Source organism: Corvus moneduloides, chromosome 10 (genome assembly GCF_009650955.1).
Source record: "Corvus moneduloides isolate bCorMon1 chromosome 10, bCorMon1.pri, whole genome shotgun sequence".
NCBI lineage: Eukaryota > Metazoa > Chordata > Aves > Passeriformes > Corvidae > Corvus > Corvus moneduloides.
The window spans coordinates 23,766,977-23,794,414 of record NC_045485.1 but is presented as its reverse complement, the minus strand read 5'-3'; the positions used below and the strand labels follow the sequence as shown (position 1 = coordinate 23,794,414).

General features: G+C 39.4%; 1 protein-coding gene across 3 annotated transcripts; it reads left to right on the top strand.

Annotated features, from left to right (window-relative positions):
• The first annotated feature begins 1 nt into the window (after position 1).
• On the top strand, positions 2 to 27,157 carry PRKCI (protein kinase C iota). 3 transcript variants are annotated; one of them, XM_032119636.1, is made up of 19 exons: positions 2 to 403; positions 910 to 954; positions 7,537 to 7,658; positions 12,077 to 12,166; positions 13,530 to 13,580; positions 14,704 to 14,789; positions 15,817 to 15,957; positions 16,803 to 16,857; positions 17,340 to 17,398; positions 17,866 to 18,042; positions 18,766 to 18,863; positions 19,841 to 19,927; positions 20,519 to 20,654; positions 21,162 to 21,249; positions 22,169 to 22,294; positions 22,398 to 22,477; positions 23,418 to 23,507; positions 23,810 to 23,925; positions 24,638 to 27,157. In XM_032119636.1, the coding sequence occupies exons 1-19, from the start codon at positions 288 to 290 to the stop codon at positions 24,723 to 24,725; spliced, it is 1,851 nt and encodes a 616-aa protein (XP_031975527.1). In that variant the 5' UTR covers positions 2 to 287; the 3' UTR covers positions 24,726 to 27,157. The 3 variants fall into 3 exon arrangements, with proteins under 3 accessions (XP_031975527.1, XP_031975526.1, XP_031975528.1); XM_032119635.1 differs by lacking the exon at positions 910 to 954 and having other exon boundaries at positions 191 to 403; XM_032119637.1 differs by lacking the exons at positions 2 to 403; positions 910 to 954; positions 14,704 to 14,789 and having other exon boundaries at positions 7,536 to 7,658.
• The last annotated feature ends 281 nt before the right edge of the window (positions 27,158 to 27,438 follow it).

Below are 27,438 nucleotides of genomic sequence, written 5' to 3'. Positions count from 1 at the left end.
ACCCACATCCGGGGGCGGCGGAGCTGCTGCCCGGCCGCTCTCGGGGCGGCTCCTCCGCCCCGACGGGGGACATCCGGTGCTGCCCTTCCGCGCCGCCCCGCGCGGCTCCGCGCTCCCTCCCACCGCCGCTTCTGCGCGGTCCCCTCCCGGCCCCCGCGCGTGGTGCCGCCCGGCGCGGGCGGGACGCGCTGGAGGCGCGGGGGTCGCGCAGCCGCCGCCCCGGCCTGGCTCGACCCTGCGGTTCCCCCGCTCCGAGCCTGCGGCTGCCCTGGCCCGGCCCGGGGGCGATGCCGACACAGCGGGACGGCAGCGCCGGCAGCACCATGTCGGCTCCGGGCGGCCTCGGGGGCAGCCTCGGTGGGGACGGCGCCCACCAGGTCCGGGTGAAAGCCTACTACAAGGGGTGAGTGCGGGCGCCGAGCCCCCGGGGGCGGCCGGGCGGAGAGGAGCAAAGCGGCCCCGCGGGTGTTCGGGGTACCCGGCACGGGCTGCTCTGGAGGGGCTCCCGTGGGTACTCCGGGCTCAAGCTCCGGGTATCCCCGGACTTGCAGGGGAGGGGGGAAAGAGCGGAGGAAAAACACTCCACGACCAACCAGCCGTGCTGAAATGGATGTCAAGTGCAGGACTGGAGTTAGGGTTCAGGGGGGAAGCCGGATCCTCCCTTCTTCTGGGGTGGCCTTCCCGCTGAACAAGGATGTGCCTGAGCAGCCTCTGCCCTGCTCACCCTGCTTCCCGTCACCCCCAGGCCCTGGCTGTCAGTAATAAGTACATATTCCTTCATAACACACGCCAAAAGTCGCACTTGGTATATTCGGAGTGCAGCTTTGGTCCTGGTCTCTCTATGTTAAGTAATGTTCAGGACTAAAGGAAGAGGATGTTTGTATGAAAATTTGTTTCATGGATTTTTAGGCTGTTTGCCAGGCACCGAGTGATTTCCAAGGGAGTCTGTGAATGGTAAGCCAGATGCATCTACTGTCAATTATGTTTTTTCTGTTAAAAAAACCCCCCAAAATACTAGGTGCCTGCAGAATGGAAATCTGAATTTTTGGGCCTAATTCAGTGGCTCTCCAGCAATAACACATAAAGCAAAAGAAACATCCTGCCTTGGGTTCACAACACCCTATTAAATAGTAACAGTTACAGGACTTAATAAGTTTCGGTGCAAGGGTTGCCAGTGGTTCATTGGGCCATTAAGTCTGAGGGGAGGTGATCTAAGCAGAAAACAATGTAGGTTGCATTTTTGGATTGAGTGAACACATGATGCCCTTGATAGCTTCCTTCCAGTTATCTGTGTTACCACAAGAAGAGGTGTACTACATTTTCAGTATTTACTCTCTGCTGTCTCTAGCTGTGTAATTTTAAGGAGAAGTATAGGAACCACATTGAGCATTTGGTATTTGCTGCTGTGTTTGGTTTCTGGCTTGTGTCTGCTTTGAGGCTTTTCTTGACAGAAGTCTGTAGAAGTTACTGTAGAGACTGGCACAATCTGTGGCTTTAAAGGACATGTGAGACACTGTCAAAGTATGTGAAATTCTGAGCTCTTTGTTTTACAGTCCCTTTAATCCACCTTTAAAGAAGTGAAGATGCCCCTGGCTATCAGCTGGCAGAAGTGTTCATTTGGTCAGACAGTGAACTAAAATGGGAACTGGTCTGGGTGAAAACCATTTATTTTTCTTCTGTTGGGTCAGTTTTAATCTTGATCACGTCCACATGCAATCACATGGATTCTTGCTTTAGCACAGGGAGGTTGTGGAGCAAGAACAGGGAGGAAGCAGCCCAGGGTTGTGGGAGTGAGGAAAAAATCTGCTACATTGGACAGGAATGCTGGCTCATGACACTGGTAATAATTTCACAGGCGTTGGAATGTTTCTTTTGAGTCCCGTCCATTGACTTTTTATCTGTTAATGCAGTTATCAGTTTAATAATGGCACTGAGTCACAGAGGGTGTTGGTTAACCATTGTGAATACCAGCAAACTAGCAAGCTGAATGCCTTAGTCATGATTTATTTTGAGATATAAGCAAATTATTCTCTCCACTTTCTTACAACAGAAAGTCTCAAGCCCCTTCTCAGACTTGCACTATCAAGTGGGTATCAAAGCCAAACATTTTATCTGCACTTACCCTGAAATGACTTGGAGACTGAGGACTAAATGCTGATACCAAAGGCAGCTTTTCCCCCATTCTTCAAATAAACTGTCTCAGAGCTGGATCGAGGAATTAATGGGAAACAGCGTTAATCAGGAAACGTTAATCTCTCCTAATTTTCTTTTAATGGAGGCATTTGAGTGGGTTGTAGAAGTTATTGGGAAAGTCTGGCTCGGAAGGCCTTTTCATCTTCCAAAAAGAGTTTCTGGTTGAAAAGAAAAAGAAACAAAAAAACCACCAAGCCAACCCAACCCAGCCACTTAGAAGCACAGATTTGTTCTTGAAACGTTTGGGAATCTGATAGTTGGGATACTTGCCTGGGGCAAAGAGCTGAGCCTGAATCCCCAAAACTTGGCTGGGTCTGGCCGGGAGCCCAATTACTTTCCTCAGCCAGGACAAAGACTTCACACAGGACCTTTTGAAGAGTCTTTGTTTCATTGAACTGTACAGTGGTAATTCTTTGTCTTAAATTCATGAAATATGTTAAAACAGGATGGAAAATTTTCCTAAAAGCGAACAGAGATCATGAGAATAAGGGGATGGAGAATTCCCAGAGACTTGGGAATTAAGGCATTCAGTTGAGTTTTTCCAGGTACTTCCTTCTCTCAGGTAAACTGTGCTTATCTTTCACATAGGACTGGTTGTTTAAAATGCTTAAAATAGTGTTATCTATTTTAAAGAGTTACTGTGATCTGTGCAGTCTGTGTAACAGAGGTTCCTGAGGCAGTTTTTAGGAATTCACTATGTTATTCCAAACATGGGGGTTTTTGTTGATGCAGTAACAAAGTATAGCAGCTCCCGGTGTATGGCACTGATCAGCATCTGTAATTACAACCATTTCAGTGCTCTGATGATATTCAAAGTTTGCCTTTTGTCTTACTTCATTTGCTGGAGATGCTTTTTGTCAGGTCAGTATAAGAAGTTGTTATATTATTCATACATATGTTGTGGGAGTAGAGAACAGGTAGGAATAATTCACTGCTCGTGCTCAAGGAATCCTGTAGAATTCATGCTGATTTAGAAAAGAAGCAAGACCAAACAGCTATAATAATTTTTCTGTCATGATTAGAACTGCTAGCTTGTATTCTTTCAGTGCCTGACACAGATTTTATGCTGGTTTTAGCTGTGTAGGCTGTAATGTAGGTTAGATTTTTAATAAAAAGGGGTAGATACCAATGCTTTGCCCACCTTCAGTTTGATTTGGTTCAAATGAAGAGCACGCCTGACAGTCCTCTCATGATACATGTTAAACCTGCTTATTTTCTTGATTTTAATGTAATTACATGAGTGGAAAAAGTGTGAGGAGAAAATAAATTTTAGTTGTTAAATCAAAATGTAGCTCCATAAAGATTTCCAGAAAATTTATTTCTTAATGATTGTTGAATTCTTCCATAATTTATTTTTATTTTTATTTATCTTGGGCACTTTTTGATCAATTCTTCAGCACAGTGACTTCTGTTGTCTGTTGACATTCATGTTCTTCACAGGAGAGTGTTCAGCTTAAGAAGACTTTGGACTAAGCCTGTGAATACATTTTCCCCCCTTCTTGCTGTTTCAATATTGATTTAGCTTTCTGACAATATGTTTTTCCAGAAAAACAGACTTGCACAGGGGAAAACAATGCTTTAAATGGTTGTGAATGGCAGTGGCTGCACCTCACGGTGCAGAAATGACACTGACACAGCAGAATTCCCCCAGAGTCCTGTGGGGCTTCATTGCAGTGAGCTCTAATTAGACATTTTCAAAAGCCTTAATGACTGGCCCAGGTGTGTGATACATGCATGGATATGTAGGTAATATGTATGATGTATCTGTACATTTCCACGTACATAACATGGGGTATATGAGGCTGCAGGTGGAAAAGTCTAAAGCAGTAGTGTCTGTTCTTACAGGGTTGTTCTCTCACAGGAGTTTAAGCTCAGTGAAAATGAGTTACAGATAATTGTATTTAATTGTTGGCATTGGTTTGGGGTTTTTTGTGTTGGATGGTTCTTTTTTTGTTAAAGGATATTACAACTCTTGGATGATTTGTAAAAGAAAATGAGGAAAGCTGTTTGATCTCAGGAAAGGTGGAGAATATGGTCTTCTAGATGTATTTAAAATACATTCTCTAGTGTGTTTAGATTTACCATTTGCCTTTTCTCAGTCTTCCTAAGATTTATGTTTACTGATTCTGATGTTTGCAGGATATTGACACAGGCCTTCTAGTAGTATGCATTAAGTTATCTTTATTAATATTTATGAAAGATAGAAGTGATAACATTTTCAGTGAAAGTAATTCAGGACAAGTGCTGTCTTGTTTATTTGCATGTTTCCTACACACAGGTTCCTGATTAAGACCAACTATAATAGTGCTAAAACAAATTGTAAAAAGTCTGGTGCCTCCACAGTAGGAGTTAATTGGCACCTCCAGATGTGGTGATACAAATGTGTGCTTGAATCAGATTTTCTTCTCATTTCCTGTGTGTGCCAAGAGGTGACAAATAAGGATGTTTATTTCACCTTGGAGTAGTTTCATGACAAACATGATTATTCCAGGCAGTGTATAACCTTATCTTCATCACAAGGAAAGGCCTATTGTCAAGAAAAGTTTTCCCACATCTCAGTAAAAGAAAACATTTTGTATCTTTAATGCAAGTCAGCAGGCTATGGTCCATATTAACTTTCCTTTGTCCCTTAATTTGGCCTACTAACTTTTATTTAAAATACAAAATTTTGTCTCAATAGAGTTTAGCTTCTCCTTGGCTTGAGTGAATCCAGCTTTTTCCTGGAGGAAGGCATCATCAGTGCTATTAGGGGCAAGAAGTGTGGAGACACGAAGGTGTGACAACAGAACCACTGTGAAAGTGAGACCTGTGTCTCAGGAAATGTCAGGGTCATCAGTGGAGTTCAAATGGCAAAATAAAGTAGTAGGAAGACCTGTAACCTTTCAGTTCCTGTGTTTGTAGATGTTGTTTGTGGAACCTTGTTTATACTTAACATCATCTTTCTCTTGTAACATTGCTATTGGCTAGAGTTCTCTGAAAGACTGATACTGTCTGCTGTAGCAGAAGAGATATTCCAAATTATTTAGTAACTGATACATGTCCTGCTGGAGGTATTAGAGTACTAATTTAGAGAACATGCTTAAATTCTGAAATAATTAAACTCTCATTTTTTGTGAAGGACAACTGGTTTGCCACTTGAAGGTACCAACAAGTAGTAAGAGATTTTTTTTTTCAGTTGGTACCAGCTTTTACTTTAGAGATATGAAGAGATTCCAAGGCTGTTCAGTACGTCTTAACATTGTGACTTTTCCTGTTCACTGCAGTACAGATAAATCTATTTCAAGTGAACTTGAATCATCAAATTTGAAAATATGCTGAACAGATTTTGATAATATATATATAATTTAATCTTCAGTTTTTGCTGAAACATCAGTGATTACAGTCTTTAAAAGTGTGGTCTGTAACTCTGGTTTTCTGGCAGTAACAGTCATTCAACAAACTTTCTACTGAATAGTTCAATCCCAAAAAAACCTACAATGTAAATACATAAAAATATAGATACTTTGCTTCTCTTCACTCTTCAGAACTAATTTTTTGTTTAAGAACATATTCCAAAGTGGATATATCTGTGCTAAAATGTGAATAAATGAAGGAATGGTAAACTCTAGCACCAAATCAGTGGAGCTGCTAAGTAAGCAATGCCTTTTTCCTTCCCGGAAAAACAGGAAATACAGGTTAAGGCTTTGCCTCCTAATACAGGGTTGCTCTGTGGTGGCTGCCAGTGTGTCTGTGACAGTAACACACTGTCAAATCTGCCTTCTTGGCATTGGGTTCCCAGTTGGTGTTTTTAGAGAGGATGTGAAGGGAGACCTTTGTGTCTGAGAGACCTTTGCCATGTTGGATGGATGCAATTGGGACTTTCAAATAAAGCCCTGTTTGGTCTAAATGACTGTGCTATGTCTAAATACTGGGGTTCAAATGTTGTTCTGTTTTGCATTTTGTCTCATGTGGGAAGAACAGGAGTGATTCCTCTACCAAATCATGTAGCAGCTTTTTGACTGCTTTATTCAGATTATTGAAGAGATGTCATGTTTATCCTGGACACACATCTGCCCTATTTACTGCAGTCTGTCCCCTAACTAAACCCAACTGATGATGCTCATAAATCCAGAAGCAGGCTCGCTGTTCTTCCACAGTGCTTAGAAATTGCCAGTTAAATTTATTCCTGCTGCTGCTCTAAGAGGAGCCTCAGGCAAGCAGTTTATTTTTTGTGTGCTCTCCGCCCCTCCTGAGCGTTGTTCCCGTTCCATGACCACAGCATTTTATGTTAAGTCACCTTCTTGATCCCAATCTGCCCATGCACATGATGTTTTAAAGATATTTAACTTGCTGTGTGTGTACACTTCAGTCTGGTAGGAACCTTGATGCCATTTCTGACCAGGTGAAAACTTTGTTGCTTCAATAATTTACTTTAGCTCTCCTCAACAATCATGGGTGCTGGCACCCACTGGAGCAAATCCAGCTGGATGAGGTTTTTATGGGAAGATTAATCTTGTAGCTCAAACATGGGGCTTTTGTGCTATGTTTGAGGAGTGTGTTGTAAACAGCCTTCCTCTAACTGTACCTCACAATTCCTTTGGTTAAGGGACTGAGCCCTGAGTCACCTGTTCCCCTTTAAGGCCCAGCCAACACAGTGGGTCAGCATTTTTTGCTAACTTATTAAAATCAGGTTAACTCATTTTTAATTGTAATCATCACAGAAATACTCCTTCTGCATAACAGTAAAGCAGTACATTTCAATTCTAAATATATGTTTCTCTGTCAGCCTTCCCCTTCATTATGTGAAGCACCACTCTTCTTTTAAAGGCACTTTGAATATTTGGCACATCCCCCCAAATCTGCTAGGAAATCTGTTTAGTATTTGTCATTAATTTTTCATAACATCTACAGAATCAAAATTTAGTTGGGGTAGATGTATGTGTTTTTACATTTTGATATCTAATAACAAAATAACTGTTAAAGAGGAAGTAAAACCAGAAATATGTTATGATCATAATTTAAAACATTTGCAGCATTTCATTCTTGAGTTTCCACTGGTGTAAGAGATCTAATTTCTCTCTGTGGTTAATGTCTGCTGCAACTCACTTCATAGTTAATTTGGGCATAAAATCTGAGGTTTTTTGAAGAAGATACCTGGAGGATTAAATGTCAAGTAATAAAAATCACTTAGAGCCTGACTTTGCTATAAGAAGGGAACTTAGGTACTTTATTTTACTTTAACATTTTGGAGGTAGTTTAATCAGGGATGGGGTTTATATTAGTGGTATATGGAAGGTGATAGAGATGATGATCAATGTTGTGTTTTGTGAAATAGTTTCTGAACTTTATTTTTCTCTTGCTCAGGGACATCATGATAACCTATTTTGAGCCTTCCATCTCCTTCGAGGGACTGTGCAGTGAAGTTCGAGACATGTGCTCCTTTGACAATGAGCAGCTTTTCACCATGAAATGGATTGATGAAGAAGGTAGATCAATGCTCATCAATACATTGCTCTACATCCTACCTTTTCTTTCCTTTTCATCTTTTCCTTTCCCTCTGCCTTCATAAGATAACCTTATAAAACATAGAATCTGACTCCAAAAATAAGTTATCCAATGCCTTCTTAAGTAGAGCTTAATAAAGAGGTATTTGTTTCACAATACTTAGTGTGTAGCTTGCTCTCTTTTTAAACCAAACAAGACCTCAGTGACTATTCAATGTTAGGACTTCTCATGAAGGCAACAGAAAGTATTCCCTTATACTGTTGAAGATTCTGTTTATATCTTATGTCTGTTTAACTCTTTCAAAAATATTAGGTTTTACAAATTGCAGTATTCATCTAAAATATTGATACAATTTAATGTATAGTTGAGTTGTATGTGTAACCAAAAACATTTTATCTCAAGTGTTATTATCAGCTGTTACTTTAGCAACCTAAAGTCTATTAACACATAGCTGCTAATAAAACTTTTTCTAAATACCAATGACATGTAGTAACTTTTCATCAAAGTGCAGAGACAACCTTGACTGAGAACTCTTCACCTCTAGTGCTTACATTATCCATCCTAAAGTTTACCTTGGATGAAAAGAAGTCCAGTGTGTTCTCCCTGTTAACAGATGTCGTCCGTTGAGCGGTGTGTGTACAGTGGTAATTTTTTTTAAAGGTTATTTGTAGGTTCTGTTTTCTCAGTGGAATTAGTTCATTCTACATGTAAGTTTTGAGCTACAGCTACAACGAAGAGCCCTCTGAATTATGAGACTGCTGTGGAGTTATTTTAGCTGATGCAGTACATAAAAGGCTGCAGTGTGCAGTGATTTGTTGGCTGTGGTTGGTGTTTGCATGCAGTCATCAGCATAAATGGTGCTTATAGAACTGTTTCCTCCCATTTAAAACTGGGCTACTGCCAATTTATTCAGAGCTTAAAGTTAAACATGGAGCAAAGCTGGTGTTTGGAAGTGCCATGTAGGCAGGTGTGTTGAAGATTACGTGGTCTTGGGAGTCTGAGCAGGTGGGGTTTTTTCTTCCCCTCATCATTCCAAAGTTATTTATACCAGGCAGATGCAGTACAGTAAAATGAGCAATGTTTATGACTGAACTGTGCAGCAGAGCTACTGGGAGTTGAACATTTACTTTATAATAAGCTGGCTGTGTTGTCTTATCATCAGGAAGATAATGGACTCGTCACTGTAGAGGAGTTTGCAGTGTCAGTCATAGTAAGAAGTATATATATAATTTTTTAATAAACATTTTGTACTGATTCAATAATTTACATGAAGCCACAGTTTGTTCTGTCTCAATTTCTGCTCTTTAATTAGAGTTACTTTTGTAAAAGAAAAAGCAAGGCTACAGTTCAACTGAATTATTTTCATGTGTTCACATAGGATTTGATTTTCACAAGCAATCCATGTTTGCTTTAATCGTTGACAGTTTAATGTCAGGGGAGAAACAGTTAATCTGCCAATGAGGAGTGTGTTTAAAACAAATCCTCCTGTCTTTAGTGAATAATTCTTGCATGTACAATGCATGGCTTCTTGCCAAGCCCCCTGCCTCCTCTCTCAGCACCACTCTGTAGTGTTTTCAGTTGATATTCTTTCTAGAAACCTGTTTTCCTTTACTGGAAAATTCCTATATCACATCCTCTTCACCAAAACTGAAGTTCGCTGTTTAACAGTAGCATGAGGAAAGGTATGTGCTGTGGGCTGGTACTTGTTACACTATTACTCATGCTTTTTATAGTGTAAGAGAAGATAAGGGGTCTGGGGCATCACTATTTCCTGACTAAACTGGATTTACCTGGTCACTAAGATTTTGATTTGTCATATAGTAAATGCCTTTGCAAGATGAGGGCATCATGTATAACTACTCTGATTTCATGGAGGTAATGGCACACAAAGACTGATCTAATTTAATTGAGCGGAGTCATCTCCAAAATCCTCAGATGCAACTGGAAAACAGAATGAACTTGATTAGATTTTAGACAAATTTCTATTTTTTCCATATATGGTCAGTTCAGCTTCACTGTGCTTTCTGAAACATCCTGTGGGATGGACCCTGGCCTTGTGTGTCACTTCAGTCTGTTGTTTCTCAGTATATAACTCAAAAGTAAGTATTTTCCTATGTATCCCAGTTGTCTTTGACTGCAAAATTTGTACTACTCAAGCTTGTTGAAAGAGATGTCCATAAACCTTCTGTTCTGAGTTTGCTTGTTCTTGAGACCCTCTTTTGCTTCTGCCAAAAGGAAACACAGAACTGTTTGCACAGGTGTTGGAAACAAAAGAAGAAAAACTAGTTTGTTGATTCCCATAGTGAGTCTGAGTAAATACAATTGTTCCTTCTCCTCCCACCCTGCTCTGCACAGTGTGCGTTTGTGCCGTGGGTGGGCACTGTGGTGTCCAGGTATCCAGCTGTTGGGGGGGTGGTTTGGTGGTAAATGACTGTAGGTGGCTTCAAAGAGTCATCTTTAGGATTTTGATGTGCAGAAAACAGTAAAGACAGAACACTGAAAATGGACCATTTACATTTATTACTGATATTTTAGCAACAGAATAGAATGCATAGAATCACAGAATGGGTTGGGTTGGAAGGACCTTTAAGATCATTTCATTCCACCCCCTGCCATGTACAGGACACCTTCCACAAGACCAGGCTGCCCAAAGCCCCATCCAGTCTGGCCAGGGATGGGGCAGCTACAGCTTCTGTGGGCACCCTGTGCCAGGGTCACACGGCTCTCACAGGGAAGAATTTCTTCCTGGTATCCAATCTAAACCTACTCTCTGTCAGTGAAGTCATTCCCCCTGTCCTGTCACTCCAGGCCCTTGTAAACAGTCTCTCTTCACCTTCCTTGTCGGCTCCTTCAGGCACTGGAAGGCCACAATTAGGTCACCCCAAAGCTTCTCTTCTGCAGGCAGAACAATCCCAATTCTCCCAGTCATTCCTCACAGCTGAGTCCTCCATCCCTCTAATCAACTTGGTGGCCTCCTCTGGGCTGGCTCCATCAGGTCCATGTCCTTCCTGTTGTGGGGGAAGATACATTAGAAACAAATGCATTGTGATACATTAGAAACAAAACAAATTATCTGAAAAAACTTCTGGGGGCTGAGTTTAAATACCCCCGGCTGCTGGGTGTGTGATTCCACTGAAAAGCCTTAGCAGTGCCTGTATTAATTTAGAAACCTTGCCATATAAAACACAAAGAGAATAGCTGAGAGTCTGTTGCATGAGAACTTTCTAACTGTGGCATCGACTGAGGACTCAAAGCAGTAAAATTTCCAGATTGGATCCAGTTTAGCTGGGATGGAAATTACTCTGCCTTCTTCCAGTTTGGTTACCCATAACCAGTTTGCCACTTAAAGACATGGAAAGTAGTATTTCTGTTAAAAATTAGAAATATGGAAAGGCAGACTTGCTGTATGGGATTTGGGCTAAAAATAAACTTGTGCTCATGCTGGAGGATGAGCAGGCAGAAATAAATCCCTTGTTCTTACACAGAACATCTTGTGTAGATGAAAAGGGGGAAGGAAGTTAAGCTAATAACTAAGTATTTTCTTTCTTTGGGGCAGTGATGACTGGGACAACATTGTTTTAAAAATGTTTCAGTTACAGTAATATTTTGAAAAAGGCTTATTCTTTTAGGGGGCTAATTTTTTTATAATGTTACTAATCTGCATCAGACACCAAAGAAAACAAGTTTGAGATAAAGTTTGAGAAACTTTATCATCAAGGATTTGGCATATAATTTAGTCTGCACCATCACAAATGGTCAACAAAACTGCAACGGTTTTTCTAAAAAAAATAAGAAACAAAGCCAACCAACTCCCACTTTTTTTCTGCCTTGGTGCCCTTTCTTTAAAAGATTTTATTTCAAATAGCCCTGTGAGTGTGAAAGTAGTAGTTACAAATCAGAAAAATGGGGTGTCGTACTTAGTTTACATTATTTGTCAAAAGTTTCCATTTTTGTTTGAGGAAAGACTTGAGCACTCACTGCTTTTGCAGCTCCTGGTGCAAGTCTTGGCAGTGCTGAAGCAGCTGTGAAAATAGAATTGACTCAGTTCTAATTAAAAAACCATGAAATAAAAGGTAATCTTAGAAGGTTTTTAGGTGCTAGAATATAGCCTGCACTTCCTGTACTGAAATAATGTGTAACCATGCTTGTAGCAATGATGGTTTGTTATTATGATCTGCTCACCTCTTGGGAATATCCCATATTTTTATTTTCCCTGGAAGAATTCAATATGACGATTTTCAGATGTACTCTTTGAACAGTGTTAAAAAGAAATACTACCACATTTGAGAATATTGGATTTTTGCTACAATAATTATCTTGGAACCAACTGTGAGGGAACTCCTGAATGGTATGGAACTAATTGGGTTGAGTTTTGTGTTGTTCTGTTTTCTTTCCACAGGAGATCCATGTACGGTTTCCTCTCAGCTGGAGTTAGAAGAGGCCTTTCGGTTGTATGAACTAAACAAGGATTCAGAGCTTCTGATCCATGGTAGGTGAAATTTACTGAAATTTACTGCTGCTCATGTTAGTACCTGTGAATGAGTGGAATTCTTACCTTGCATTACCTGTACTTTTGGCAGCCTTCTCCCTTCAGGCCTGTGGCCATCCTGTCAAGGGATGCTGATGACCATTCACTGTACTTTTAGCTCTTCTTTATTAAATTAAGGGAGGAAAATATACTTTGCTGTTAGTTTATTCATGAAACCCAGCCCCTGTCTTTTCATTCATTCAGCCCAAGTGCCTTCATACACTTGCTGGCAGTGAATGGTAGAAGAGATAAGTACAATTTATTTATTTATTAGATGTATATATTATCCTGAAGTTGATTATGGATAAGTGCTTTAGAGCAGCATCTCTGTTAGGAAAAAAAGTTAATGAGCTCCATTTGTGATACCAGATTAATGAAAAGTTTGACTTTTCTAAAATTAAGTACTTCAGTTTTAAACTTAATAATATTATGCCCCTGTTGAATGTGTAATTGTTCAATTTTTATTCTTCAGGGTTATATGTCTGTTTTGGCAGCTTCTGCAGAATATTTTTCTAGCTATTTGTAACTTTTTACCAGTAGAAGGTCGGTCTGGGTTTATCAGAGATTAGAGCAGAGAAGTGATCATTATGAAGTGTTGCTGTGTTACACTACAGTGTCTTAACAGGCTCCTGCTCTTAAAAAGATGCAAAAAATCTCGTTTGTCGTCAGCCCATTTGAAAGGAAAAGACAGCTTGGCAGCTTCCCACAGAGAGTTTTAAAAAGGGGAAGAATATAATCCCTTTGTAGATATGTTTCACTGCTTCTGTACATATTACTTGAATTTTTGATCTGCCCTTTCTCCATTATTTTTTGTGCTTGATAAGCTTCTGATTAAACTGGCACCAGGGCTGTCTCTCCACAGCTATACTTCTCTCTGATGATTACTGAAGCCAAATAAACTGTAAAAGATGGGTAGTGTTACTGAAGCTAAATAAACTGTGAAAAAAAAAAAAATACTTACATAGTCAACATCCTATGTAACTGTTAGGACACTGTCACATAATACATTTATAATGTTCGGAAATCTTGACTCACTGTGAAGATTGGTCACATGAGAAAACAAAATCATTACTTTTTCTAGTTACTTTCTTTAAGAAATAACTTGATTTATTCTGCCTTTTGCTTGTATTTCTCACGTACGTCATTGCTATGCCCAGCAAAAGGGCTTTGTGATGCTTTGCAGCTCACCTGTTCTTAAACAGTTCTGTTCTTCAATGCTGTTCTCTAGATGGTTGAATGCCTTTCAGGAGTGTTGTATTTAGCCCAAAGATTTATTTTCTGTCTGAAATAAAAAGCTAATCAGAAGTTAATGTCTTTCTTGCAGTATTTCCTTGTGTCCCAGAGCGGCCTGGCATGCCTTGTCCAGGAGAAGATAGTAAGTAGGCATTTTAGTTAAGGAATACAGAAAATCAGATTTCCTGTTTTAACAGATTTTGATGTTTGGTTTGGCATCCTGCAGTTATGAATATTAATAATGCAAATCTGTACAAATCAAATATTTAGAAGGAGTAGAAAGTCCTGCTAAACTTAATGTTTGTCACTTCTGAATCATTGTTAATCAGCATTTCACATTCCTGTTAACTACCCATGTCACTCTGCTTTCCTTGCTTTTGCCTCTTCTATCATGACAGTTTTTTATCCTATTCTTGTCTTTTTGGGAGTTGCCAGATTGCTGGCTGACAACTGTGAGCAGAGGCTTATAACCAATGATAACGACTTGTGTCACCATTTACAGATCCATGGTTAATTCATTTGAAATTCAGGAGGATTCTCCAAAAGCCTCCCTTGTGTTAACTAATGTTCTAGACATTAAAGAGGTAATTTCCCCTCAGTCTTAAAGTTTTATAAAAGAGTGTGTGTATGTTATGCACTGACACATCTGTCAGCTTGATATCCAAATCTCTGACAAATGTAAATGTGCATGTTTAAAAGTTAACTTGGGCAGAATGGGTAATGCTGGTTATCCGAAAAATGAGGTTGCAGACTGAATCAGATTTACAGCTCAGTGTAGTTTTTCAGTTTTGTCTTCTGACATGCCTAAAGTAATGAAAAATAAAGTAATAGTTTAAAAAAAAAATAGTGGCAGCTGTGGATTTAAAACACTGGAGTATTTGTCAATCAATCTTATAAATCAGGACATGCTCCCGAAATTCACCTTCCTTCCTCCTTTCCCTTCCCCACAGCTCCTCCCCAAGTTGAGGTGTATACTTTGCACACAAGCACTTGTATTGTTTGGACAATTTCCCTTTTCTTGACTCACTGTTCCTTTTAACTTCGGAAAATCAGAATTAACTTTGAGTTGATCAGGATTATTCTACTTCAAATATTCTCCAAAACTTAAAAAAAAGGAAAAGATACTTGGAACATTCCTCTGTTTCTGTAACGTGTAGAAATGAAACTTTACTCTGCAAGTCACTCTACACAGAAACCTCCAGGAGAAGATGTTGTGGTTCTGTACTTGTATTTGTCTGGATATAATCCTGTGTTTTTCCTCTTAGAGTCCATTTATCGCCGAGGCGCCCGCCGGTGGCGAAAGCTCTATTGTGCAAATGGTCACACTTTCCAAGCCAAACGATTTAACAGGGTGAGACTCTTGTTGGGTACTTAAAGCCATGATACAGGGATGTCTTACTTTGATAATGATGATGCCACTGCCTTGAAAAGTTATCAGGTAGTTTTATTCTCATTTTTGTTGTTTGTCTATACACTTTTGGTAATCCTGTATTTTCAGGAGACCTAATCAATATGAAATCGTCAGGAACTTAAAATAGAAAAAACCAAAACAAATTGGTTGCAATTCACTGTACATATACTCTGAAAACATAATATTAAAACTCCTGTGTTCACTTAAAATCTTCCCAGAGTGCAAACTGGAATGTATTAGATGGCTAAAAGTAGGTTTTCAGTTTTTCAGCTTCTGGGAGTAAAATGGTCTGAACTTGCTTATGATGCACAGACTTTCCTTTCATGACTTTTAGAGGGGAAAGCTGTGATGTTTCTCCAGGCAGCCTGTTTCTGGTGCCATGTAATCTACTGAAAATAGCAAACCATTCAGAATGTTTTCAGGAAGCAATGGTCAAATAGAATTAGCTAAGGACCAAGAAGGCTCTGCTGTGTTTAAAACAGCAGCAGCAAAAACCAAACCCAAAATATTTGGGTAAGTCAGGTCCCTTGACAGCTTCAATAATCTTTCCTTCTTCTCTAAGCTTAGTGTATTGTGTGCTTAATGCTTGAGATTGTCTCCACTAAACTTCATCTTGAGCATCCTCATGTCTAACTTCAGCTTTTTTTGTTGTTGTTTTTTGACCTCATCTGGGTTAAAGGCTGTCAAGGCACCATAGTTAAATCAGTTTCCACTCTTGCCTCCGTAGGCGCCCTGTTTTCATGGATCTTTGGAGTTGTTTTGTGAATGTCCTTCAGCGAGTGTTGATCTTCCCATTCACGTTGTCTGGCTGTTTAAGGTGTTGAAGCTTCTGCTCTCCTGCCTTCCTCTGTAAGGACTCACCTACAGAGAGATGAGGAGATGAGCTTGGTTCATGCAAGTGTGGCTGGATAGTTTTTATTGTTTAGTTTTGCTCTTTAATTAGAGTTGTGTTGGTTTCTGATTGCAGAGAGCTCACTGTGCCATCTGCACTGACCGGATATGGGGCCTGGGGCGCCAGGGGTACAAGTGCATCAACTGCAAACTCCTCGTTCACAAGAAGTGTCACAAACTTGTCAATATTGAATGTGGCCGACATACACTACAGCCAGTAAGTAAAATTGTTCTGAAAAGTTACCTGGGAAAAGCAGCAACCAACCAATCAAACAAATAACCCTCCCTATTTTATACTATTGGTTTTCAGGCTGCAGCCTGCAAATAATTGCAGTAGTTGAAACATCATTTTTATGGTTACCATGACTTTTGTGAGAAAGTTTGGGATTCAAGGAGCAGAGTTGCAACTTAGTAGCAAGACAGGAGTCTAATGTGCACATCTGGTGTTTTTCCCTTGTCACATATGAGGGACATTTATCCCACTGTTCACAGGGATGTTACATAGTGTGTACATATGCACGCACACACTATTTTACATCTTCAGAATGGACTACAGGTCGAGTAAATTCTCTAAATATCTGATACATTATTGGATTATTTCCCATTTACAGCAAAGGAATCTGAAGTGCAGAAATTTTGACTTTTCTCCCAAGAAATTCAATCATCTTCAGTTCTTAAGTCCTGAGAAAAATTGAGATTGTTACTGCTCCTGGTTTAATAAAATGGACAGCTACAAGTCCATATTTTGGGAATTCTTTTGACTAGTATGTATACTGCTGAAGGACTTCAATTTTTCTATCTCACTTCTCATCTCCTGTATTTCTTTCTCTATTGTACCAAGTTGTCACTTCTGCAGCTTTTGGAAACATGTCATAAGTTCCAGAAAATAGGGAAAATAAAGAATGCAGTGGTTTATTTCATTGTGTATGTTTTAGTAACTATGTTGACTAATCAAGTTAAAAAGTAGCTAGATTATATTCCTCAAGGGTCGTTAATTTAGTTTATTGTCCAAGTGTCTGACACTTGGACAGTCTATTACAAAAATCCTATCTATGTTTGCAGGAACCAATAATGCCTATGGATCCATCATCAGTGCATTCAGATAATGTAGAAACAGGTAAGATCAATAATTTTTTTTCTCTAAATTACTGTAAGTTGCTGAAAAGTGAACTTTGAAGTAAAATTATTTTAAAAACCCCTCTTTACTTTTTCATAGAATACAAAAAGACAGCTTCTTCATGCTAAGGAGCATATAAATGTAAAAATTCCAGTATTGTATATCTTATCAGTTTCAGAAACTTGATTAAAAAAAGAAGAATTTAGGCTATCAGTTACATTTAGTAAGCTGAGTACTTCAAATGTCCTGATCAGGCAAAAAAACCCAAACCCTTAACAGCAGTAGCAGAGCTTCTGCTGGAGTGGAGGCCAAACATGTTTATTCTTGTGGCAGTCAGAGTGATGATCCTAATGCAAACCTATCGGTTTTGAATTCTTGCAATAGAAACATTTAAACTGTGTTTCTCTGAATGTGGAAATTTTAAGGCAGAAGAAAATCCTGTTGTGTTTCATTGGTCTAATAAATTTTTCTTGCACTTCCAGTGATTCCATACAATCCCTCGAGTCATGAGAGCTTGGACCACGTTGGTGAAGAAAAAGAGGTAAAATACCTTAACCAGGCTAACTCTCTACATAGGATCACAGAGTATCTGAAGTTGGAGGGAACCCATGAGGTTCACTGAAGATCTTAAAGCCTGTGTGTTTTAATTTCAAGATTTTAGTAATTTAATTTGTCACAAACTGAAAATTAGCACAAAGGGCGCATTTGGGTTGCTCCTGAGACATGTGCACGTATGGCTGGCACGCTGCTTTATTTTGAACCTTGAGATGTGCTTTGATTTAGAAAGTGTTCCATATTCTTCCAGTTTGGTTTGTTTCTTATCTTCCAAGTCTCTTTTGCTTCCTTTGTTTCCCAGCACATTCCTTTCCAGGACAGTACAGTCTTAAGATAACAAGTGTTAATTGAATTACTTGTTTATATTCATTTTGAAATGTTTGACATGCTGACTTTTGCAGTTGCTGACAGTGGCAAGGCTGCTTCCTCATTTCAGTGCAACTTTATCCACAGGCGATGAGCATTAGGGAAAGTGGCAAAGCTTCCTCCAGTCTGGGCCTGCAGGATTTCGATTTGCTCCGAGTCATTGGAAGGGGCAGCTATGCCAAAGTGCTGCTGGTTCGGCTGAAGAAAACCGAGCGCATTTATGCCATGAAAGTGGTGAAGAAGGAGCTCGTCAACGATGATGAGGTGGGCAAGGTGTTCTCAGTGAATTGGGCAGCTCTTCCAGACAGCTCCAATGTCCCCCACGAGGTGGGAGCCAGGTCTGGGCTGCAGCACTCAATGAGAATTCTACACGTGGTTTTTTGGTACTGTTCTATAGGAGGTTCACAAGGCAGGTAACCAGGTGGAGTCTGATTTTCATATGTTCAAGTCTGGGTTTTTGTCACAAAGAAATCTCACCATATTATTTTAATTGCTTGTTAAATCAGACTCCTATCTTAATTTTTGCACAGTGATTAGTAAAAACATGTCAGAAATTGCACTATTAAACTGCTGAAAACCTCTTGTTACTAAGGATTTCCCCTGGGTTTCTTTAGGCTACTCTGAAATGATTGAAGTGACTGTGGCTTGCTGTCCAAGAGATTTGCATTTATTTCTCAGTCTACCATTGATTCCTTCTGCATTTCTTGGTGCTATTTTACATTTCCCTGCACCAGTTTATCTTTTATAGATCAGTGTGTTTTCATTCCCAAGGTGGTTACACAGTGAGGCTAACAGTAAGGGACATTGAGGAAAAAAATGTATGCTGTCAGCTGTTGCTTCACATTTCAGAACTATAGAATATTTAATTTCTTGCAAGTAAAACAAGGACAGCAAAGCCCTTTTGTGTCTTCCTGCTAATTGTCATTAATACGTGACCTAAGAAGTGCAACAGTCCTTTTCTGAATGTCACTTTTCTTCAAAAAATAGGATATTGATTGGGTTCAGACGGAGAAACACGTCTTTGAACAGGCCTCAAATCATCCCTTTCTGGTCGGACTGCACTCTTGCTTCCAGACAGAAAGCAGGTAAAGGTCATAAATTAATAATAAGATAGTCTTATTAAAAACACCTCATCCTATCAGGCACCTCAAAGGCCTATTTAAAGCATAAAGCGTTAGGTAGCAAAGTCAGTGTTTTGTAAACCGTTGTAGTATTTTATGATCCAAATGCCATGTGCATCTAAGGTTTTCAGATGGGGAATATGCAGAAGAATGTAGAGTACTGGTAGATGTGGTGGGGAGGATTCTGGAAAGGAAGAGAAGTGCAGCTAGTAGGAAAAAAAAAGGATTGAGAATATGTCGTAGAAGAGAACATAGAAGGAAAAAAGGCATGAGGAGATGAAAATCCGAAGTACAAAAACTGAAGAATAATTGTCTCAAACTTGCCTGGATTCTCTGAAGATGAATCTCAGAAAATAGAATCTGAGTTTTCAAAAGGAAAACTGAGTAATAGAGATGAAAATGATTATTTTTCTATTCTATACAGTAATAACTTTAAGTACATATAAAATACAGCTATTGTATATTTGAACAGTATCCTTGCTGTTTCAAAAAGGTGACAAGCTAGTGGAGGGAAGTGAGAAGAAAGAGTATTTGTAATACACTTACTGTATTAACCACAAACAAAGGAGACTAAAGGGATCAGGAAGGAAAATTAGATTTTAATTTTTTTTTTTTGGTTTGTGCATAGAAACTGATGTGGCTCTATACAGTCACATGTGTAGTAATGACAAGCAGTACCTGTAATGGATGAGGAGTATGGGAAGGATTACTTACATTCCTTTTACAATGAAGGAATTACCTAGAGAGCCTTCGAATACTTGATTTTTAACTTTGGAAATTTAGTCAAAGAGTGGTGGGGGCGGGGATGGGAATGGTGAAACCAGCCTGGTGCCAGAGAGATGGGTAGAGTGGAATGGGCATTGTTCTACAACAGACCTCTAACATCTCACACCTCTTTCAGCCGTGCACACAATCACTTGTAACAATCCTGTGTGTTCCAGGTTATTCTTTGTTATAGAGTATGTCAATGGAGGAGATCTGATGTTCCATATGCAGAGGCAGAGGAAGCTGCCAGAGGAACATGCCAGGTGTGTCTCGTTCCAGATTTCTTGCATCAAAACAGTGGTTTTCTGACACAGTGCAGCAGTGCAGAGATTATGAGGGATGAGCCAGCAAAGCCTCTCCAGATGTTAAGGATTTAAGAAATGTGAAACTGCATCCTCCTTTTGCTGCTGCAAGCCACTGTGTTTGTGTTTCGAGAAGGAACTGTAATAGCATTCAGATGCTGTTTGCATTGGCATTACTCTGTATGACTTCAGTCTGCTATTTTTTTCTAGAAAAACAGTTTTACAGGGTTTTTTTTAATGTCTAATGATATCAATGTGTTTCTTGTACAACAGCCACTACCAGCTGTCCAGGCAAATGCTGAGTTCTTGGTGCATATGCTTAATCTCAGATGGTGAGATAAAAGGGATGATTGCAGTAGACATTACTATTAACTAAAAACAATTTTTGAAGTGCATAGAAACATTTGCATGACTATAAACAATTTGCCACTTCTCTGTGGAAAAAGAATAGAATACCTGGGATTATGTATAGAAAATATCATACTACCAAGACTGTGTTATTGAGCTTTGAGTTTTGATTACTTAAGTAATCAATATTTCTTTTTACACTAGGTTTTATTCTGCTGAAATCAGTCTAGCATTGAACTATTTACATGAGCGAGGGATAATCTACAGGGATTTAAAACTGGATAATGTGCTCCTAGATTCTGAAGGTCATATTAAACTCACAGATTATGGCATGTGCAAGGTAAGATCTAGTTTTTTGCTAACCAGGAAAATCAACAATTAAGAAATGTTATAAATTAAAAGATGCAGAGACTTTAAAAAGTGAAGTTTCAAGTTATCTCTTTGTACACAGTGCACACAGGCTGTATATTCATTTCACTTCCACACGTGGAGAAAAGGCAAATGCCAGAGTGCACAGACCACACTTGCATGTACTGTTTATGTTTTTACAAAGCTTCTGGATCAACTTGTCTGGGAGGGGTTGGCTGAAATAGTCAGGATAAGGTGATTTCAAAAGAGGTTGAAATTATCAGTCACTTGCTCCTGTTTGGATTCTGTGGCACTGCCCATTTCTTCTGGGAAAACTTTTGTCACTACAAAGACACTGGATCACGGGTTTGATTTTGCTGTGGAATTGCCATTATGCTGGTTATTCAAGACTTAAATTAATTCTAAGTAAAGCTCTTAACAGAGGAGTGTGGGATCTTCAGTTAACTGTAAAGTATTTTCTTCCCATCTTTTCCTAAAGGAGGGGCTGAGGCCCGGTGACACAACCAGCACATTCTGTGGGACTCCAAACTATATTGCACCTGAGATTCTCCGAGGAGAGGATTATGGTAAATGGAATTTCTTGATGCTACTTTATAATTTTCACCTTATCTCTTCTTACTGGAGTTGTTTAGCAGTAGAAAGTAAAAATCTCCATTAGACACATAATCAGTCTTAATTCAACATCCTGTCTGAAAAAGTAAATAAAGCCTTCAAAGGAAGAGCAGAAAACTTCATACAAAGCAAATGAGATACTCTGCATTCCACATTTTAAATTCTTTTGACCAGTCTTGAAGAATAGCTTGAGTCTTCCAAATTTATTATTGTTTATAACTATTTTAGATAGTACCAATGATATACTTGCAGTCTGGCATCGTGTTTGGTTTTGGAGCTTTACATTTGGCAGCAATGATGGATTAGATATAAATTCATTGCAAAAGGCCTAGATAGTAGATGTCCCTTTACATATTTGTTTTTAATCTACCATCTTATTTCAGTCAAATGTCTCTTTCATACTGGCTTCAGATATTCCTGCTTATCACAAGCTTGCTAGGCCAGCCAGCCTGTATGAGCCCCAGCCTGGCTACTGGGGTTTCCTGTAGCAGTGAATAGTAGGGGAGATAAGCTTTGCTCCATGAATGACTGACTTACTGCTATTAAGACTCACATAGTTCCTCCTTAGCCTTATCTCCCACCCTGGATAATGCACTGTAGGTTAGTAATGACTAGGCTTAAATATTATCTATTTGTTAAGGTCTTAACACCAACCTTTAAACTCTTTGCATTTCCTCTGTACAGCATCTCCTCCTGTTGTCTACATAATGATCCACGTAATGTCTGGTACAGCCGTTATCTCTCCTTTATTCAGCTAATTGGAGAACTGGCAATACTTACATTTTTGAACTCGTTCTTCTCTGTCTGTTTTTAGCCCCAGAGGTGTTGGTATTTTTTGTTGTGAAATGTGGTGTTTTCTCTCTTGAATTCCAGGCTTCAGCGTGGACTGGTGGGCCCTTGGTGTGCTGATGTTTGAGATGATGGCGGGCCGGTCACCGTTCGACATCGTCGGGAGCTCTGACAACCCTGATCAGAACACAGAGGATTATCTCTTCCAAGGTAAGTACCATGGGTGTTCCTACACTTCAGTGCTTTGCTTCCACTTAACCTTTAAACTAACTACAAAGATGCAAAGGCTGATAGGAACCTTGTTTTCTTGCAGTAATTTTGGAAAAACAGATCCGAATTCCCCGATCCCTCTCTGTTAAAGCAGCAGGTGTTCTAAAGAGTTTCCTTAACAAGGTAAGAGCTGATGTACTTTATCTGCCACATACAGAAACAGGGTAGAAAAGATGAGAGCCTAAAGCACAATTTCAGTGGGGCTGGGGGCCCTATTCTAGATACTTCTCTTAAAATCTGAAGCTCCTGGTTCTCAGGCTGGGATTGAGTGTAAGTTTCAAAGTGAAAGGCGTAGAAATGCTCCAAGTGATTTCTTTAAGCTGGAGAATTGAACGAACTTACCAGATTTATTTTGGTTCTGAGAGAAGCAGCTTAGCAAATCACTTGGACAGCTTCTGATGACTTCATGGAGCGAGATGCAGAGGCAGGATGTGCTCGCTGCTTGCTGGAAGCTCTCTAGCCTGAGAGTCAGAAGGTGCATGTGTGGTAGTGGATGATGAGTCCAAGCACTTGCTGGCTTTTAGTGAGTGTTATGTGAGTGGGAAGAAAGAGATACAGGAGAAACCAGATTTGGTAAAGTTATTCTAAGAAAGTAACACTGTTCACTGCACACTGTTACAACTCCCTGGTAGTGTGTGCATGTGTGTACATGGAGATGGAATTGTCTTACTAAAATAACCTCCTTTCCACACTATTTACCAGGAACTGCAGTTACTGGCCCAGTGTGATTTCCTGGCATAGTCTGTTCAGGGAGGAGCAAGGGAAGGTGGGGAGAAAGAATCAAATTCATTAGTAATCTAACAAAGCCTGCTCTGAAACCTATGGTATGTTTAAACAGATCTGAATGAAAAGGAAGAAAAGCAGCATAGCCATTTATATTCCTTATATTCCTGCCTATTTCAGAGGGTAAATTGGAGCAGTTTCCAAAATAAATAATCCTAACCTAGTTCTTTAGTGTTCCTTGTAATTCTGGTGTTTCATCTCTCATGGGATTTGTAATAAAGGCATTTTATTCATGTATAGACCATGGCATCCATTTAGAAATATTTTCTTCCTTGCCCAGGATCCAAAGGAACGCTTGGGCTGCCATCCTCAGACAGGGTTTGCAGATATCCAGGGACATCCCTTCTTCCGCAATGTTGATTGGGATCTGGTATGTGAATGCCCACTGCCGTGGCTGAGTTTCTTTGCATACAGTGATGCCTTGACAAAGTTGTTTGGAGCCTAAGATCAAAATGGAACTTAAGATCAAAATCCTTAAGATCTTAATTTATGTTGTACCAGAATTACCATACACAATCTTTTATCCCTTTTACAGACAGTAAGTGCAGTAGATTAATAGAATGATTGTAGAAAGTATAATAAATAAACTTAATAGTAATTTCCAGCCTTGTTTAAAAATAATTCAATAGGTTGTAACTAATTCTCAGTGTGACTAAGTGCATTTATTCTTAGATGGAGCAAAAGCAAGTGGTGCCTCCATTTAAACCAAATATATCTGGAGAATTTGGTCTGGATAACTTTGATTCCCAATTCACCAATGAACCTGTGCAGCTCACTCCAGATGATGAGTAAGTAATGTAGAATTTTAAGAAGTTCAGATAAGAGAAGACGCTTTGTTTGGCTTGTTTGGGTGTTTTACACTGTTGGTAGTCAGGTAAGATTATCCTGGCTGAAAAACCTTTATAAAAGGCATGATAATGTGCTTGATTTTGGTAGTGGATTTGTGGTTCTTAACTCTTGAAGAGCCCTGACCTTTCTAGCATGATTGAGCTGCTGTTGTTCACATTTTACAAATTCTTGTAATGTTTTATATAACATTCACATAGTATGTAAACACGAACAGTCAATATTAATTGTTACCTGTGCACCTTAATCAGGTCTGAAATCCAACTTCCTTCTTCATCCCTTTCTAAAGACAGACTGTACAAAAAAGGTTTAGAAAAGTTGCTGATGCAGGTGCAGTATCTATCACATCCTAATGTTTTCAGGTCCTTACAAAACTGTCTGTTTAGGGCATAGTTTTAAAACTGCAAACCTTGCAGACTGCTTTGTGGGAGAGTGAGTGCAGCCCAGTCACTGCTTTTGAGGGGTTTTGTGTTTTGGTACCATTATTGGGGTTAAAAAAACCCAGTGGTAACTGTAAAGGTAGAGAGAGACGAAAGAGAGAAGGGAAATGTTCTCAACTGCAGTCCACTGTACAGGTTTTAATTTTAAGTCAAACTATCAGTTAATGTTATCTTTTTAGTTTTGCTGAACTAATGACTTTTTTAATCCTAACAGTGATATTGTGAAGAAGATTGACCAGTCTGAATTTGAAGGCTTTGAATACATAAATCCTCTTTTGATGTCAGCTGAGGAATGTGTCTGAATTCTCCATTTCTTAACTGTGCCAATCGTTACTCCATTTGTTTCTGCATGGATAAACATCTCTCCATTTGGATGCACTTGCATAAAATGAGTAACTCAACATCCTGCCCTTGCCACCTAGTGTGAATTTTCTTTTTGTATTGATTGTTGTCCAGGACAGTTGTTGTGCTGAACCTTCAACTGCCAGATTTAAAATGTTAGAACTTTCTAACAATTTTGCCAAATTTGAATTTTAATACAGGAGTTGGTCTCTGGGGCTCCTGACTGCACAAAGGGTCTGGCTGTATAGTTTGCCAGTACAATGTTCTGAGCAAGGAAAGGTTTTCAGTGCTTAATGAACACAAATTGTATCAGGTGATGTAATAATCCTTCAAGGATTTCAGATTTTTCAGCAAGATGAGTAAGAACTTATCACTTCTGTAGTTCCAAATGTCTTCTCTCTAAACATCTGATATCCCTGTTCTAGACATAGAGATTAGAGCTATGTTAGTGCCCTTCAGACTGAAATGACAGCAAGGAGAGCAGATATTTACACTGAATAGGTCAAGACTCTCTGCTTTCATGGGGAATATTGATCCTATCCTGAAGGAGACTATTAACTCCATATCAGAATTGGTAGGCTTTGCTCCAAAACTCACACTAGGAATTGTACACTGATACAGAGAGTGCCTTTCTATCCTGGCCCTTTCAGCAAGGGTTGGACACGGCATCAAGTGTCAGTTTAATTAAAGAATTCAGTTAACAGTTAGAGAAGTTAAAATCTGAACAGCATAATTTAGCAGTAATGAGCAGCTAATACTGAACCTCATACTATTTATTGCTTTTATACTTGCTGTCTTAACTGCATCAGAACTGCACACGGTACAGCCACAGCCTGGAAAAGGACATCAGTTCCTTTTTTATCTTACTGCCACACTGCTGGGAATGAGTTCCACTTTGCCAGTGGAAAAAGCATATCTAGAATAAAATAGGTGCTGTCCTCAATGACTCCCATAACTTCTGCCTTTAGAGATGGTGATCTGTACTTAAAATCAAACCTGAAATGTTGGTAGCAGGCTCAAAGAAAGCAACTGAAAGAATGGTTCAAACTAGGACTAGGAGGTGTGTTCCTTACATTTCATGTTAGGAAGCAGTGTAATATACAGCACAGATAATCCTTATTTTTAATGCTAAAGCAGTAGTTATGAATGTGATGGGCTGAAGAAATGCCAAATGTACCACTTTTTTTTTACTATTATTTTGGGGAAAAGGGATTAAGAGACACTGAGGAAAGGAATCTGTGTTATGTAAGAGCCACAAGACAAGCTAAGTGTCACTGAAAGCAGATCTGAGTATCTGTAAGCACAAGTTGGCAAACATTACCTGAAGCTTTTAGTAGACTTTTGCTGGCCAGTGTCTTTCTGTGAAAATCCTAATTTTCACTAATTTCATAGCACAAGTTTTCTGGTGTATGTCTGTTCACTTCCATGTCAGCTGCCAGCAGAGAGATTGCACAAATCCACACTGGTGTCACGGTATGAGATTTAGCTCATGTTTTTCTTTGCAATGTGAGTAGGAAACTCTTTAGTATTGGGCTGAGTTTCCAAAACTGGGAAGTGATTTGAGGGGCTTCAGTTTCAGGGAAGCATTGAACCTTCTCACTGTTAAAAATCAGGTTTCCTTAAATTCCAGTTGTGTCTTTTCAAATGTAAAATACCAGAGTGAACCTTCCTTTAAAGAGCAGCTAATGACTTCAGCACATTTAATTTGGGTCAAGTGAACTGCTTACGTGCAGTTTTGAAATGGTGATTGTTTAGCCTCTGACTCCTGCACCCACATGATCAGTTTAGACATCAGGGCACAACTGATATTAAACTGGGAAATCATATAAAGCAAACAAGAAAAGCCTTGTCTCTACAGTGGCATAATTTCCTATGAGGTATTAAGGAAAATGGCTTTATGTAAGGAAGGGCATTTCTGCCATTCATCAGAGAAGACTAAAGCAAAAGTTAATTGGTTTTTTTATAATGTCACAGAAAAAATACTTTTTCTATTTACATATCTAACCATGAAGAATGTTGCAAAGTGACAAGTAAATTACTGTAAATCCATTTTTAAACTTTAATTTTCTCCAAAGTGCCATGATATTAACTGTTATTTTTCATTGTTAAGCATATAGTAACTGTCATAAATATTCAGAAGGGACTTTGGGTGTAAACAGTCCAGTGCAGTAGGTTTTGTTTTTTGGAGAACGTGTCTGCATCAGAAGCATGATGTATTTATGTGGAGTAACCTCCTTTTTGTATGCGAGTTGGATTCCTATGGGTGCTCTGCTAGTTAATATTGTCACTACTATTTTCCTGTTTCATATGGAATATGGTCTTGAGCGTTGTTGTGTAATCATTCCCTTTATTTGTGCACACTTTTTACTTTAAATAAAACATTTCTATTAGACCTCTGTGTGTTAAAATCTCAGAGAAATACTGTGAAATGCTGGTCTTTGCTTGGGGTCATCATCTGACCGTTTTTAACTATCCACATCCCATGGGAGCCTTGTTCTAATCTTTTCATTTCTTGTAGAAAATTGCACTGGGATAGGCCACAGCAACCCAAGAAATGCCTTTCTCACCCTGCATTTACTAGACGTGTCTGAGAGTGCAGGTTCTGCTCCAGCATCATTCCCCAACCTCATGCTCATCTTGTCCTTGGGAAAAATACCATCCTTGTGGGTTCTG

Bases quoted from the DNA above. Each gene is read 5' to 3' on its own strand.
- PRKCI (XM_032119636.1), top strand. From the start codon at position 288: ATGCCGACACAGCGGGACGGCAGCGCCGGCAGCACCATGTCGGCTCCG. The intron at 17,399-17,865 runs GTAAAATACCTT...CTTTATCCACAG, and splicing joins ACGTTGGTGAAGAAAAAGAG to GCGATGAGCATTAGGGAAAG. The intron at 18,043-18,765 runs GTGGGCAAGGTG...TTCAAAAAATAG, and splicing joins AGCTCGTCAACGATGATGAG to GATATTGATTGGGTTCAGAC.